Source organism: Portunus trituberculatus, chromosome 20 (genome assembly GCF_017591435.1).
Source record: "Portunus trituberculatus isolate SZX2019 chromosome 20, ASM1759143v1, whole genome shotgun sequence".
In the NCBI taxonomy this organism is placed as follows: Eukaryota; Metazoa; Arthropoda; class Malacostraca; order Decapoda; family Portunidae; genus Portunus; species Portunus trituberculatus.
In genome coordinates this window covers 7,125,001-7,137,500 of record NC_059274.1, presented here as the reverse complement: position 1 = coordinate 7,137,500, position 12,500 = coordinate 7,125,001, and the positions used below count along the sequence as shown (strand labels likewise).

General features: G+C 41.6%; 2 protein-coding genes across 5 annotated transcripts in view; one reads left to right on the top strand and one right to left on the bottom strand.

Annotated features, from left to right (window-relative positions):
* The window catches only part of LOC123506578, a 212,715-nt gene that overhangs the window by 39,466 nt on the left and 160,749 nt on the right, over window positions 1-12,500 (top strand). The window contains exon 2 of one of the 2 annotated variants that reach the window (XM_045258794.1): window positions 4,732-4,864. In XM_045258794.1, coding sequence (XP_045114729.1) covers window positions 4,828-4,864 — 37 coding nt within the window. In that variant the 5' untranslated portion in view covers window positions 4,732-4,827. Of the gene's footprint in view, window positions 1-4,491; window positions 4,865-12,500 lie in introns of those variants that run through there. The other variant, XM_045258795.1, reaches the window with a different exon arrangement.
* The window catches only part of LOC123506577 (proline-rich protein 36-like), a 150,442-nt gene that overhangs the window by 72,110 nt on the left and 65,832 nt on the right, over window positions 1-12,500 (bottom strand). The window lies entirely within an intron of this gene.

Sequence of the window (12,500 nt, the reverse complement as noted above, 5' to 3'; positions counted from 1 at the left end):
TGTTTCTGCGCTTCTAGGTAAGACGTGTGTGTGTGTGTGTGTGTGTGTGTGTGTGTGTGTGTGTCGTCCTGCCATCCCGCGCCTCCCTCACAAAACATTATTTGCTTCCATCTTGCATTTCCGTTGTGCATTTACTTCATTCCACCTTTTGTAAGTGTGTAAAATGGATTTGCAGCGAGGAGTGGAACGATCTATCCATCTTTACACAACAAAAGCTGTACCGCCCGCCAGCCTTGCATCACACAAAATGGCTTTTAACCTTTGCATCCTTCTCCTCCTACGCCGCCTCCTCTTCCTCCTCTCCTCCTCTTGTTCTCCCTCTTCTTTTACTTCCTGTCTCTTTTCATCCTTCTCCTCCTCCATCTCCATCTCTTTAGTCTCCTTACTCTTACAATACTCAAAGCCACGAATAAAAACGGGTTGCTTTCTGAAGAGTGTTGCTTACAAGGCAACAAAAATGTACTGTTCTTTTGTAGTGGGAAAAGACGCAACACTCACTGACTCGCCTCTTCCTGTCGTCCTCTCCCAGCTCTCCTTTCCTCTCCATATCAAAGAAAAGGGTTGCAATCGAATTAGTCTCACCAATTAGGGCGAAATTGAGTGAAGGCAGAACCAAACTTCTCACTCAAGAGACTGGAGACAAGACAAGGGAAGAGGTTGTGTTCTGTTATTGTTGGGGAGGTTGATGGTGGACACATGAGCTTTGAGGGAAAACTCGCCACAATCACTTACTCTCCTTGCTAAAAAAGAAAAAAAAAAAAATGGGTACACAGACACCAATTTTTTTTTATTTTCATGGAATTTGATGACGAAAATTAACTTGTTTAAAAAATTTCTGACCTAACGCAATTTAATCTCATTTATCTTACCAAATCTAACCATAACTTTGTAATCTAACTAAAACTAGCTTAATCTAGTGTGAGCTAATCTAACTTCACCTAAGCTAACTCTTCCTAATTTTGTCAAATATAACTATAACTTTTTAATATAACATCACCTACTTTAATTTGTCTAATCTGAGTTAACCTAACCTAACCTAACTCTTTCTAATTTTCCTAATGAAACATAACTTTTCTAATCTACTCTAACCAAACTTTTTTAACCTAACTAACTTTTTAACTTAACCTAACCTGACCTAACCTAATTTTTTTGACCTAACCTAACTTAACTCTTCCTAATCTAAACCTAACCTAACGTAACTTTTGAAGCTCGGCAGAACAACTCACATGAACATCGGTTTGAACAATTTTAAAGTAGAGCGATGTAATAACGACGTAGGCAGTAGTTTTTTGTCTCTCTCTCTCTCTCTCTCTCTCTCTCTCTCTCTCTCTCTCTCTCTCTCTCTCTCTCTCTCTCTCTCTCTCTCTCTCTCTCTCTCTCTCTCTTCAACTTTTTTACCAAACAGCGTCAGTGGCCAATAGAAGCAGGACTTACAGGTGGCCACAGGTGTAATTGGTGCGAAAAAAGATGATTTCATTTTGGATCCAAAGCTTTCAGGAGTAAAGTGTTTATATACTTTCAGACGTGTCAGCCCGGCCCCTCTTTTATCACGTGAGCGCTGGTGTATCTTCGGCTTAGTCTCCGTCAGTGATCTAGCACGTTATCCCCTTGCTCTGTTAACGCTTCCTCTGCTGCAGTTTTTTTTTTTTTCTCATTCATCGACGAGTTTTGAATTGTATGTTTTTGTGTTTTATGTAATTGTTGGGTAGAGAATATTATCTGCCTCTTCTCTTTTTTTTTTTCATTTTTGTCCTTTCAATTCTTTTACTTTTAGAATAATTTGTCTTACCTAATCATCTACAACACTTTAGATACGTTATAGTTTTGAAATAGAGTGTTATCATCCTAATCTCTATTTTTTTCCCCTAATACTAGACTTTTTTTTCTATAATTATTAGCAACTTTATGAAATATATATGTGCACAAGTGTCTTAAATAGTTCTAGAAAAAAAAAAAAACATTACTATCTTCCTGTTCTCTCATTTCCTTCTTTAAGTTTTCTTAAGCCCTTCAGTACCAGACCATGTTTTTATATTCATTCTGGTTAATATCTGACGATTTTATGTTGCTTCAGAAACTTATGTGTGGGTTAAAATAGTAAAGAATCTGGCCATTAATCTTCAGACCTTCATAGACCATTTATAATGCAAATAGAATCGTCTAACCACGCATAAAAATCAAGGTAAAAATTGCGTCTCAGAACTGAAGTGGTTTATTAGTTAGAGGGAGAAAAAAACATGATTATTTTCCTATTTTCTAATTTTCTTTGATTCAGTCCTCGTAAACACCTTTCCCCACTAAATATTAAAGGGCGACTGTATTAGTGAAGGAATTAGCACATCATCCAAATATTCTCTCATGATATTGGTCAGCGAATGTAAATATTTATTCCGTGTATTTTCCTGGGAATTATTTTGTGGGATTTTGTGTACACGTCGAAAAATGCTGGGCCGTAAATATCCACTAAAAGTATACGTATATTTTATCTCTTGATGTTTTCTCTTGTATTCTTTTTGTATTTTGTATTGAGTTTTCATATAATTTATCTTTTTGTCTTTAATTTCGTTTACACGTATATATTTTTTGTATTTTTATTTGATTTCTTTTTGTTTTGTTACCATTACTTGTTTTGATGTGTTTTTGATTGTGTATCGGTTGGTTGGACTCTCTCTCTCTCTCTCTCTCTCTCTCTCTCTCTCTCTCTCTCTCTCTCTCTCTCTCTCTCTCTCTCTCTCTCTCGGTAAGGTTCTGTCGTGTCATACTTTCACACTCTGTATAGGCATTGAGTACCTTGCCAAAGTAGATCATCTCGTTTTCTGTCACTCGTTACTTCAAAGGGCTTTCTTCTTCTTCCTCCTCCTCTTTCCCATCTTCCTTTTTCTTCATTGGCCATTCCCTTATGCTTTTCTCTCTCCTATTACGCTTTTGTTTCCACGCGTCCTCTCCTTTTTTTGTTCCTTTCTTTTGATTTAATTTTCTTAACGTACCTTATCCAAGTAATCCTCTTAACTATCTTGAAATTCTCATTTTTCCCTCCTCCCTTTACTCTCCTTAATTCATTTCTCCCCTCTTCTACCTCCTCCTCTTACCTCTCTCCAAATCTCTTCTCCTACCTCTTCTCTCCTTCACCCTCTTACTCTTTTTCTCTCTCTCTTATGTACGTACTTTATCATTTTATTTTCATTTTTATCCTTTCTTTTCATTTTCCACAACCATCATCACCACCACCACCACCACCACCACTATCCCTCGTGCTCTTCTGCAACATTCCCGGCAGACATTAGGAGGCACGGAAGGGCGGGAGATCAGTGGTGGAGAAGGCAATTCCCGCAGGTAGCAGAGAGAAACCCACATCCCATTCTCCCATACTCTGCGCGTTAGTGAAGGGGGAGGGAGTGTGTTCAGCTGGGTTTGGTCTTTAAGGCAAGTGCCAGCGCAGGGAGGGAACCGTGGCTTAAATGTAGATGAAGGTAGACAGAGAGAGAGAGAGAGAGAGAGAGAGAGAGAGAGAGAGAGAGAGAGAGAGGGGGGGGGAGGGGAAAGAGGGAGTGGTTAAAAGTATGGCAAAAGGTAAAGACGTCAGTAAAAAAATGAGATGTATCGTTGAAGGAAAATATTGAAGTGTTTTGATCTCTCTCTCTCTCTCTCTCTCTCTCTCTCTCTCTCTCTCTCTCTCTCTCTCTCTCTCTCTCTCTCTCTCTCTCTCTCTCTCTCTCTCTTTCGACAACCGGTGTTGAGAGAGGCTTACTTTCAGCTGATACGAAGCTGTCTCATTTTTAGGGGACGCAACTCTCCAGCGAAAGAAAATAAGACCTTCACTTGGACAGAACGAAAAAAAAAGGAAAAGAAAAGAAACAAGACACGTGAAAAAGGGAAGCGGAAAATCGCGTGTGGAGAGTTTTCGTTGATCTTGTTGCGCGCAGTATTGGTAACAAAATTGAGTCAAAATATCTGGTGACGGACTGGAACGAGAGAGAGAGAGAGAGAGAGAGAGAGAGAGAGAGAGAGAGAGAGAGAGAGAGAGAGAGAGAGAGAGAGAGAGTGTCCGGTTTCTGTCTTTCCATCTCTACAACACACATATAGTTTCCTCCTTATTAAAGTTCTCACTCAAACAACTCTGACTATCATAACCTCACTCCTTTCTTAATTCCTCCCAAACTTACTCTCTCACTAACTAGCCTCACCACTCGCCTCTTACCTCACTCCCACCACCACTCTTGATAGATGGAATTAGGATGATAGATCGAGGTAAATTTATAGATGGGGATGATTGATTTGATTAGGTAGCTTTTCACATACAGGGACTGCCACGTGTAGACCTGACAGCCTCGTGTAGATTCCCTCTTCTTTTGTGTTCTTATTTTCTTATCACGATCCTTTTATTTCGCAAAAAATCATCTATATATCCTCTTCCCTCTTGTCTCCTATACCATTTCAGTATCTCCAATCATCATCCTTCTTATTCTAATCCATTTTCTATTTCTACCATACTAGTTCCCTCCAAACACCTTGCCACCAACCTCCTATATCCTCATGACCTGGAAACCTCACATACATCCTTCAGTGCACTTCTTACCCTATTCTCATCCGTTTTTATCCCACTGCTCTTCAGGCAACCTCATAACCACTCCTTCCTTCAGCCATCACCATCTCTTATCATCTTAGCGCCCTCCATCAGTCACCTTCACTCATCAGTTATCAGCATTGCATCACCCTTCTATCCTGTTGCAGTCTGTATGTTCCCGGCGCCGCTCCAGCATCACCCACACCGTCTGCCTCCAGCTTCTGAATCCCCGTCGCTGTGGCCGCCGTCAGGAAGGCAATCAGATGTGTGCCGCGGCCCTGCACATCAAATACCCCTCAGGTAGGCTGGCAGATCACAGGAACTGAGTGCCACTTCCCCCTGGTGCACCGAATACCGCTTCGGAAGCACCACGAGTGTTCCCACCTCCTCTTCCTCCTCCCCTACCTCCTCCTCCTCCTCTCGGTTCCTATTCAATGGGTGTTCGCGTCTATATATCAGAGGCTGTTCAGATCCGCCTCCAGCGCCCTATTCAGATTCCCTCTCCTCTGCCACATTGCAAGTTAACTTCCAGGCACTTATTAGAAACCATCTCGCATTTCCGCTCATGTCCATCTGTTTAAATCCCTTTCCGGCAACGCGGCTACTCATACCTCGCAGGCTAGGAGAGAGAGAGAGAGAGAGAGAGAGAGAGAGAGAGAGAGAGAGAGAGAGAGAGAGAGAGAGAGAGAGAGAGAGAGAGAGAGAGAGAGAGAGAGAGAGAGAGAGAGAGAGAGAGAGAGAGAGAGAGAGAGAGAGAGAGAGAGAGAGAAATCGTGCTGGGCTTTCAATAATGACTGAAAATAATGCCAGGTCGTAATTGAAATCGAACTAAAAAACGGGTTGAGGAGAGAACATCCTTCAACTCTCCTCCTCCTCCTCCTCCTCCTCCTCCTCCTCTTGATGGTGGTGACTCAGCGGCAGGAAGAGTGAAGGGGAGGGAAGAGTGAAGGGAGGAGTGATGGAACGGAGATAGTGTGAAGGTTGGCAAATTTATCTGATTTCCTCCCTGACGCCGCTGCTGCACTTCGACCCAACACACGACACCCCGCCGCCTGCACACCTGGCCCCCTCACACCCCTTACCCCCATCAACTCTCTCTCTCTCTCTCTCTCTCTCTCTCTCTCTCTCTCTCTCTCTCTCTCTCTCTCTGCTTTTCACCTCTCCCCAAGCGCTTCATGTCAGACTCCCGACCATTCGATCCTGCTGTGACATGTTGCGCATCACCAATAACCACCAGTGTCCAGTCAAGGTCTCTAAGGTCACGCATTTCACTGTGACTTTCAACCTTAACCAGAAAAAAAAACTTTCATTATTATTACCATTTACTCCGATAGTCTTTTGTTCCTGGTATTGGAGAGAGTCTATTATCTGTCTATCTGTGTATCCGTGGGTGTGTCTAGTGACTGACCATAGTGACCTTCAGTCGTGGTAATTGTTAAGAGATGTGGTGCTGTTGTTGCTGTCATTTCTTTTGCCAGGAGGATTAAGTTGAGTAAGTGCTGGCAAGGGTTTGGTTCTTGAATGTGTGAATGTGTTCGTGGATGGGCAAGTCAAGCTTTAATCCGGAAACCCCGAGGGGAGGAAAGGCAGATCCATTACGGCTGGAAAATAGTGTGTGTGTGTGTGTGTGTGTGTGTGTGTGTGTGTGTGTGTGTGTGTGTGTGTGTGTGTGTGTGTGTGTGTGTAGGATAGAGGAAAGGTAAAAGATTCATATAAAGAAATAGGTAATAGAATAAGTATAAGTGTGGCTTAAGATTTTTTTTTTTAGCTTTTTAATTTGTGTGTGTGTGTGTGTGTGTGTGTGTGTGTGTGTGTGTGTGTGTGTGTGTGTGTGTGTGTGTGTGTGTGTGTAAACGGTGCGGTAGAATATTTTCCAGTAAGCCTTTTCCCAGAGACTTAAAGTTTGGGCAGCCGAGTTTGAAATTCTTCCTCTCTCACATAAAACCTGCTCGTGTATGAACTTGTGGCTCCCTGTCATGGCTGCTTCCCTTCCTCTGCCTCCCTCACCTTGCAAAATAACACCTGCATTTCACACCTGCGTCGCCACACCGTCAGGCAGGTCGGCAGATTGACTTGGTTTGCATATTCACCATATTTTCATCAACAATATTTTGAATGCAACCTTTCCGCTACTTCGACTTTTGTTTTTATTGTGTTTTTGTGGAAGTGGAAGCGTGAAACCAATGTTGAGTGTTGAAAAGTGTTGTAATTGTGTATTTAACATGTAATTTGGTTTTATTTCTCAGTTTTTGTATCGTTGTCTTGTCTACTTAGAATGTGAACACGGTATAATTTGACACTTAATCCCTTCAGTACCAGGACGTGTTTCCATATTTATTTTCCTTACTATTTGGCGATTTTCTACAGCTTCAAAGAAACTTATGTTGGGGATTAGAATAGTGAAGACTGGCGATTAATGTTTTGACCTGCATAGACCCTTACTAATGTAAATAAAATCATCTAATGGCACTCAAAACTCATGGCAAATATGCGTCCCTATACTGAAGAGGTGAAGAGCACGCTTAAGGAAAAGATGATAAAAAAGTAATGCTATCTTATAAGACTTATTCTTGTATTCTATTCCATTTTCCAGAAACATAAAAGCATGAATATGTTCTGCGTTTGAAATAATTTGACGCACTGAAGGGAAAAAAAACCACACGTATTATTTCCCTAAGTATTAAAAAAAAGGACGCAATCAAATTAATCCGCACTGAAATAAAACGGTAAACTGAAAAATACATGAAAGTTATATATAAAAAAAAACTTAATCCTTCCGTTAAGTATAAAACAACAACACGGAATCATATTAATCTCCCACGAGAGAGAGAGAGAGAGAGAGAGAGAGAGAGAGAGAGAGAGAGAGAGAGAGAATGGATTTTCAAAAGGTGATTAACGTAAACGAGGACATACGTAATATCACACTAATTACTAAACAACATATACTGGTGTTTAGAATATGTTAAAGGCATTTACTCTCTCTCTCTCTCTCTCTCTCTCTCTCTCTCTCTCTCTCTCTCTCTCTCTCTCTCTCTCTCTCTCTCTCTCTCTCTCTCTCTCTCTCTTTTATATCTTATTTTGCCTCGGTCAGAAATACGTACCCACATTACATTTCAGTTTCCCTGTTGTGGACTGCGAAAACTTTTGGTGGAGTTACGCAGCGAGGCAAGGGAGAGGGAGAGGGAGGGAAGTGGGAGAGGTAAAGGTGAAAGTGAGAGGCGCAGTGGTGGAGGGGCGGGGAGGAGCTTTGCAGTGTTGAGGAAGGGAAAGGTGAATGCTGAGTGAGAGGAGGAAAAAGGAGAGGGAAGTATGCAGAGAGGAAGTGTAGAGAAACGTGTCATGAGGAGGAGGAGGAGGAGAAGGACGAGAGGAGGAGGAGGAGGAGGAAGAGGAGGATGAGAGGAGGAGGAGGAGGAGGAGGAGGGCGAGATGAGGGAGGAGCAGAAAGAAGATGAGAGAAGTGAAAGAGGAAGTTGTGTAAAGTGGGAAAAACTCGTGTGTAACAGAGAGAGAGAGAGAGAGAGAGAGAGAGAGAGAGAGAGAGAGAGAGAGAGAGAGAGAGAGAGAGAGAGAGAGAGGGCAAGTGTTTTGAGTTACGTGCCTCACCTGTGCGTGCTGCTAATTGGCTTAATATATAAAAATTACGTTGGGTGTGTCTCTGGCCTTCAATTTGTCTCTATTTTGAATGCCGCTTCTACCTTCATGATTAAGATAGCTTAGAAATGCACCATTGTTATTGGGGCCTCTTCCATTGCAACAAGAAGTAACAGCATGACCCGGAACTTTTCTCAGTGATGTATTCTCTCAGATGGCTAAATTTTTTAAGTATAAAGATATTCAGGCGGGTTATAATGTGTTTATCATGCTAATAAGCCAGAATGTTCTAAATTATTGCTAGATTCATGCAGAGACACGTTAAAAGGTTGTAATTTTTAGTGCAGTATGTTAAAAATAGAATTGTTATTGCTACCACTGAAATGTTGTAGAAAGGTGTTGTGTTGTGTGGTGTTGCTGTCGAGTTTTGCGAAGGGTATTACGTGGAAATGTTTTGAAGTGTCTTTGTTTTGTGTGTGTGTGTGTGTGTGTGTGTGTGTGTGTGTGTGTGTGTGTGTGTGTGTGTGTGTGTGTATGCAACTTATGTGGATCAATTCAAGGCTTTTATTGATACCAAACTTCAGCTTTGCACGTCTTTCAAAGTGGACTTGTGCTCGTTCATCTTGTTTCTGAGGGATATGTAAGGACTCTCTCTCTCTCTCTCTCTCTCTCTCTCTCTCTCTCTCTCTCTCTCTCTCTCTCTCTCTCTCTCTCTCTCTCTCTCTGAACTCGTCTGTATATTTATAAAGTTTTGAAAGCAGTATACAGAGATTATAGATGAGGCTCAATTAACTTTATTTAATTGCATTTACCTATTAAATACACGCGAACTTTTTGCTTTTCCTCCTCCTCCTCTTCCTCCTCCTCCTCCTCCTCTCCTTTATTTTATTGTTCTCAATTAAGATTAGAACATGCAGTATATAACGAAAAAAAATGAAGAGAAATATAAAAGTCACATATAGATTGTTACTTTTGATCTTTGTTTGTGTTCTATTGTAATTCCTTCTTGCTCCTCTTCCTCTTCTTCTTCCCCTCCTTTGACCTCGCGTGTAGCAGAGTTAAACGTAGCACACACTGGCCTTGAGATATCTGTGAGAGACTGCTAAGGAAAAAAATAACACACTTTTTATTTTTAGCCTCTCCACTTCACCTCACCTTATTAATATTCCCCCCCATTACTACTGCCATTGGTACAGCATCGAGTGGCGGCTGTGGGGGAGGGGCGGGGGTGGCGATGAGGGTGGTGTAGCGGTGTCGTGGGAGAGAGATACACCACGAGTCAGCCTACTCTAGTCTAGGTCAAGAGGAGACTAGTATTGACAGCTTGATGTTGGGGCGAGAGAGCATTGTGTTCGTGGTGATAACATCGTCTCTCTCTCTCTCTCTCTCTCTCTCTCTCTCTCTCTCTCTCTCTCTCTCTCTCTCTCTCTCTCTCTGCTTGAATTGTCGTGTTTTTAGGCCAGGTAGTAGAGAGAGAGAGAGAGAGAGAGAGAGAGAGAGAGAGAGAGAGAGAGAGAGAGACAGTGGCTTAAGTTTTTTTTGGTTGGGGTAGTACAGGCTTCTTTGTTCTTCACACACACACACACACACACACACACACACACACACACACACACACACACACACACACACACACACACACACACACACACACACACACACACACACACGATTATATAGAAGCCTCATCATCATCAGGAAGTTAGATTATTCCATTAAGTTCATACCTCAACACACACACACACACACACACACACACACACACACACACACACACACACACACACACACACACACACACACACACACACACACACACACACACCTACACACACACAGTCAAGGATGTTAGGCAATGCGCAGAATCGAAACTTATTGAGACTCGTGTATAAGACTTCAAACCTCTTATGCCACACTCAGGAAAGGCGAGACAGACCTTCACAACCAATACACGTTCAAACTCCGCCTTACCTTCTTGATGGAACCGAAGTTTGCTCAGGAATTCGGATCTGGAAGTGAATTACGCGGGAAAGAATTGATAAAAGGGTTGAAAATACGGATAAAGGTTAGGTTCTGCTGTGTCTTTCGTTTTTCTCTCTTTTTTTTTTTCTCTCTCTCTCTCTCTCTCTTTCCGTTTTCTGATGTTCTCTCAAACTTTGGGATGTGTTTTGACTCAACGCAAGGGAAGTTATTGGATTGGATTGATTTTCGTTTTGTGTTTTAAGCGCGTGTGGGTGTTGTCATGGGTGGAAGTTCCCTAAATGTTGTTTTTTATCTTGTAATTGTAAGTATTCTGATTGTACTGTACTTAGTGATTGATGTAAACTTAGTCATCATATTTTGTACGTTTTTCTTTTGATGTAAGTGGTAATTCTCTCTCTCTCTCTCTCTCTCTCTCTCTCTCTCTCTCTCTCTCTCTCTCTCTCTCTCTCTCTCTCTCTCTCTCTCTCATAAAGAAGGGATCAGGTGAGATATACATTGTTCCCCAGCCAGCCAACCACAATAAAGCCATAACACGTGACACAGTGGTGGAATTGAACACCTTATTGTCCTGTTGAACCCTTTCTAATGAACACCTCAACTCAGAAACACTCTCCCTTCACCGCGACTTATTTCTAAACGCCACAAAGAAGACTAATCGGGTTCCCAAAAGTCTCTCTTGCTAGTAATGTTGAAATTTTGTTAATCTCTCTTTAGAATCGTTAATATACCCTTCGAAATTGGCGTCACTTGAACTGGAATTGGAACAAACGATGGCTGGAAAACCTACCTGGAACTTTTTTTTATTGCATTCATCTTTTTAAGGTATGAATTAAAGTTGATTAGGTAAAGAAGAGGAGAATGAGAGAGAGAGAGAGAGAGAGAGAGAGAGAGAGAGAGAGAGAGAGAGAGAGAGACCCTAATTTCATGCCCTAGATTAGTAATGAGACTTCTATTTGCTCAAAAGGGTGAGGTATTCATTTATTCCCCCCTTCCCTCCTTTACTCCACACTGGCACTCTCTGGCACCCTTTTGGCACCCTCGAACTCCTCTTTGGCACCCTGTCCGCCGCGTCAAATATCCGGGAGTAGTGTGAGAGTGTGTGGGTGAGAGGCAGTGAGTGTGCGGGGGTGATAAGGGTGTCCTCTCCTCTATGTTAGTCACTCCTGAAATACTGTGTTTTCTATTCATAGATTCACGTATATTTCATTTTCTGTTTTGTTTTGATATGCATTTTTTACGCCCGTTCGACTTTTTTCCAATTTTTGCTTTTCTATTAACGTGTTTTCGTCAGTTTTTCGCTTTTTTGTCTATTATTCCGTTTTATTTTTTATTTTTTTTTATTTCTGGATGGAGTTCGTGTATTTTTCATCCTGGATTTGTCGATATTTTTGTCAATATTGTTTCGTATCTGCATTGAAATCTTGGGTTATGTTGAAAATAATCCTTCATTTTTGTGTTGCTGTACCAAATATTTCGCTGACTGGCTTCCCGGTATGAGTGTAACCTAGTGGTGTGTTTTCTGAACGTACTTACTGCTTTCATAGTCCGCAGTGTTTGTTAGTCGAGTTGCGAGTATCACGTGTTTGTTCTCGTCCATTGATGTGGATATCTTGTTTCAACTGTGAGTAAAAGGTCTATTATTTTCCCAGCGTACTTTCTACACAATACTGATGAATCCGTGCCACTGCCAAAGAAAGTTAACAAAAACACAACGTTATACCAAAACAAACAGAACAAAGACCACATTTTTCGTTTTAAGGAGATATCGCTTCACATTTCCATTGCAGAGTGTTTGTACTTGTGTTTACTATTTTCAAAAGCACAAATGTATGAAAGAAAAAAGCTGAGAATTAAAACAGTGCACATTTAGTGATGGGAGAGTACTAATATTGCACTCTTGGGGAAGGAAACGGTTTTCTTTTACAAACCAAGTGATATGCGGTGACTAATACTTTGAATATTTATGGCTAACATGTTATGAAAAGGAATCATTATAATTTCAGTCAGCTTAGACACCTCGAGACAATACTATTTTCGATTAAAAACTAACGAGTGATTTGACCTTATTCTTAATTGTAGAGTCGGGCAAGATTTACCAGTCATCGATCAGAATACTGCACGTGTCGCTTATAAACCACGCGAAGCTGAAATAAAAAGATAGAGAGAAAAAAAACCCCGAGAGTTTTGGGGGATGCAAATCAAATAATCACGAGGGCAAAGTGGCATGAGGGAACAAAACTTGACACTCGAAACTCTGCTCTCAAAGTTTCGTCGCGTCACATAAATTTGACTCCATTTCCGCGTTTCTCTCCGGGTGTCTCCAGCACGTCCGGGCCAGGGGGAGCGAGGCGGCAGGCGG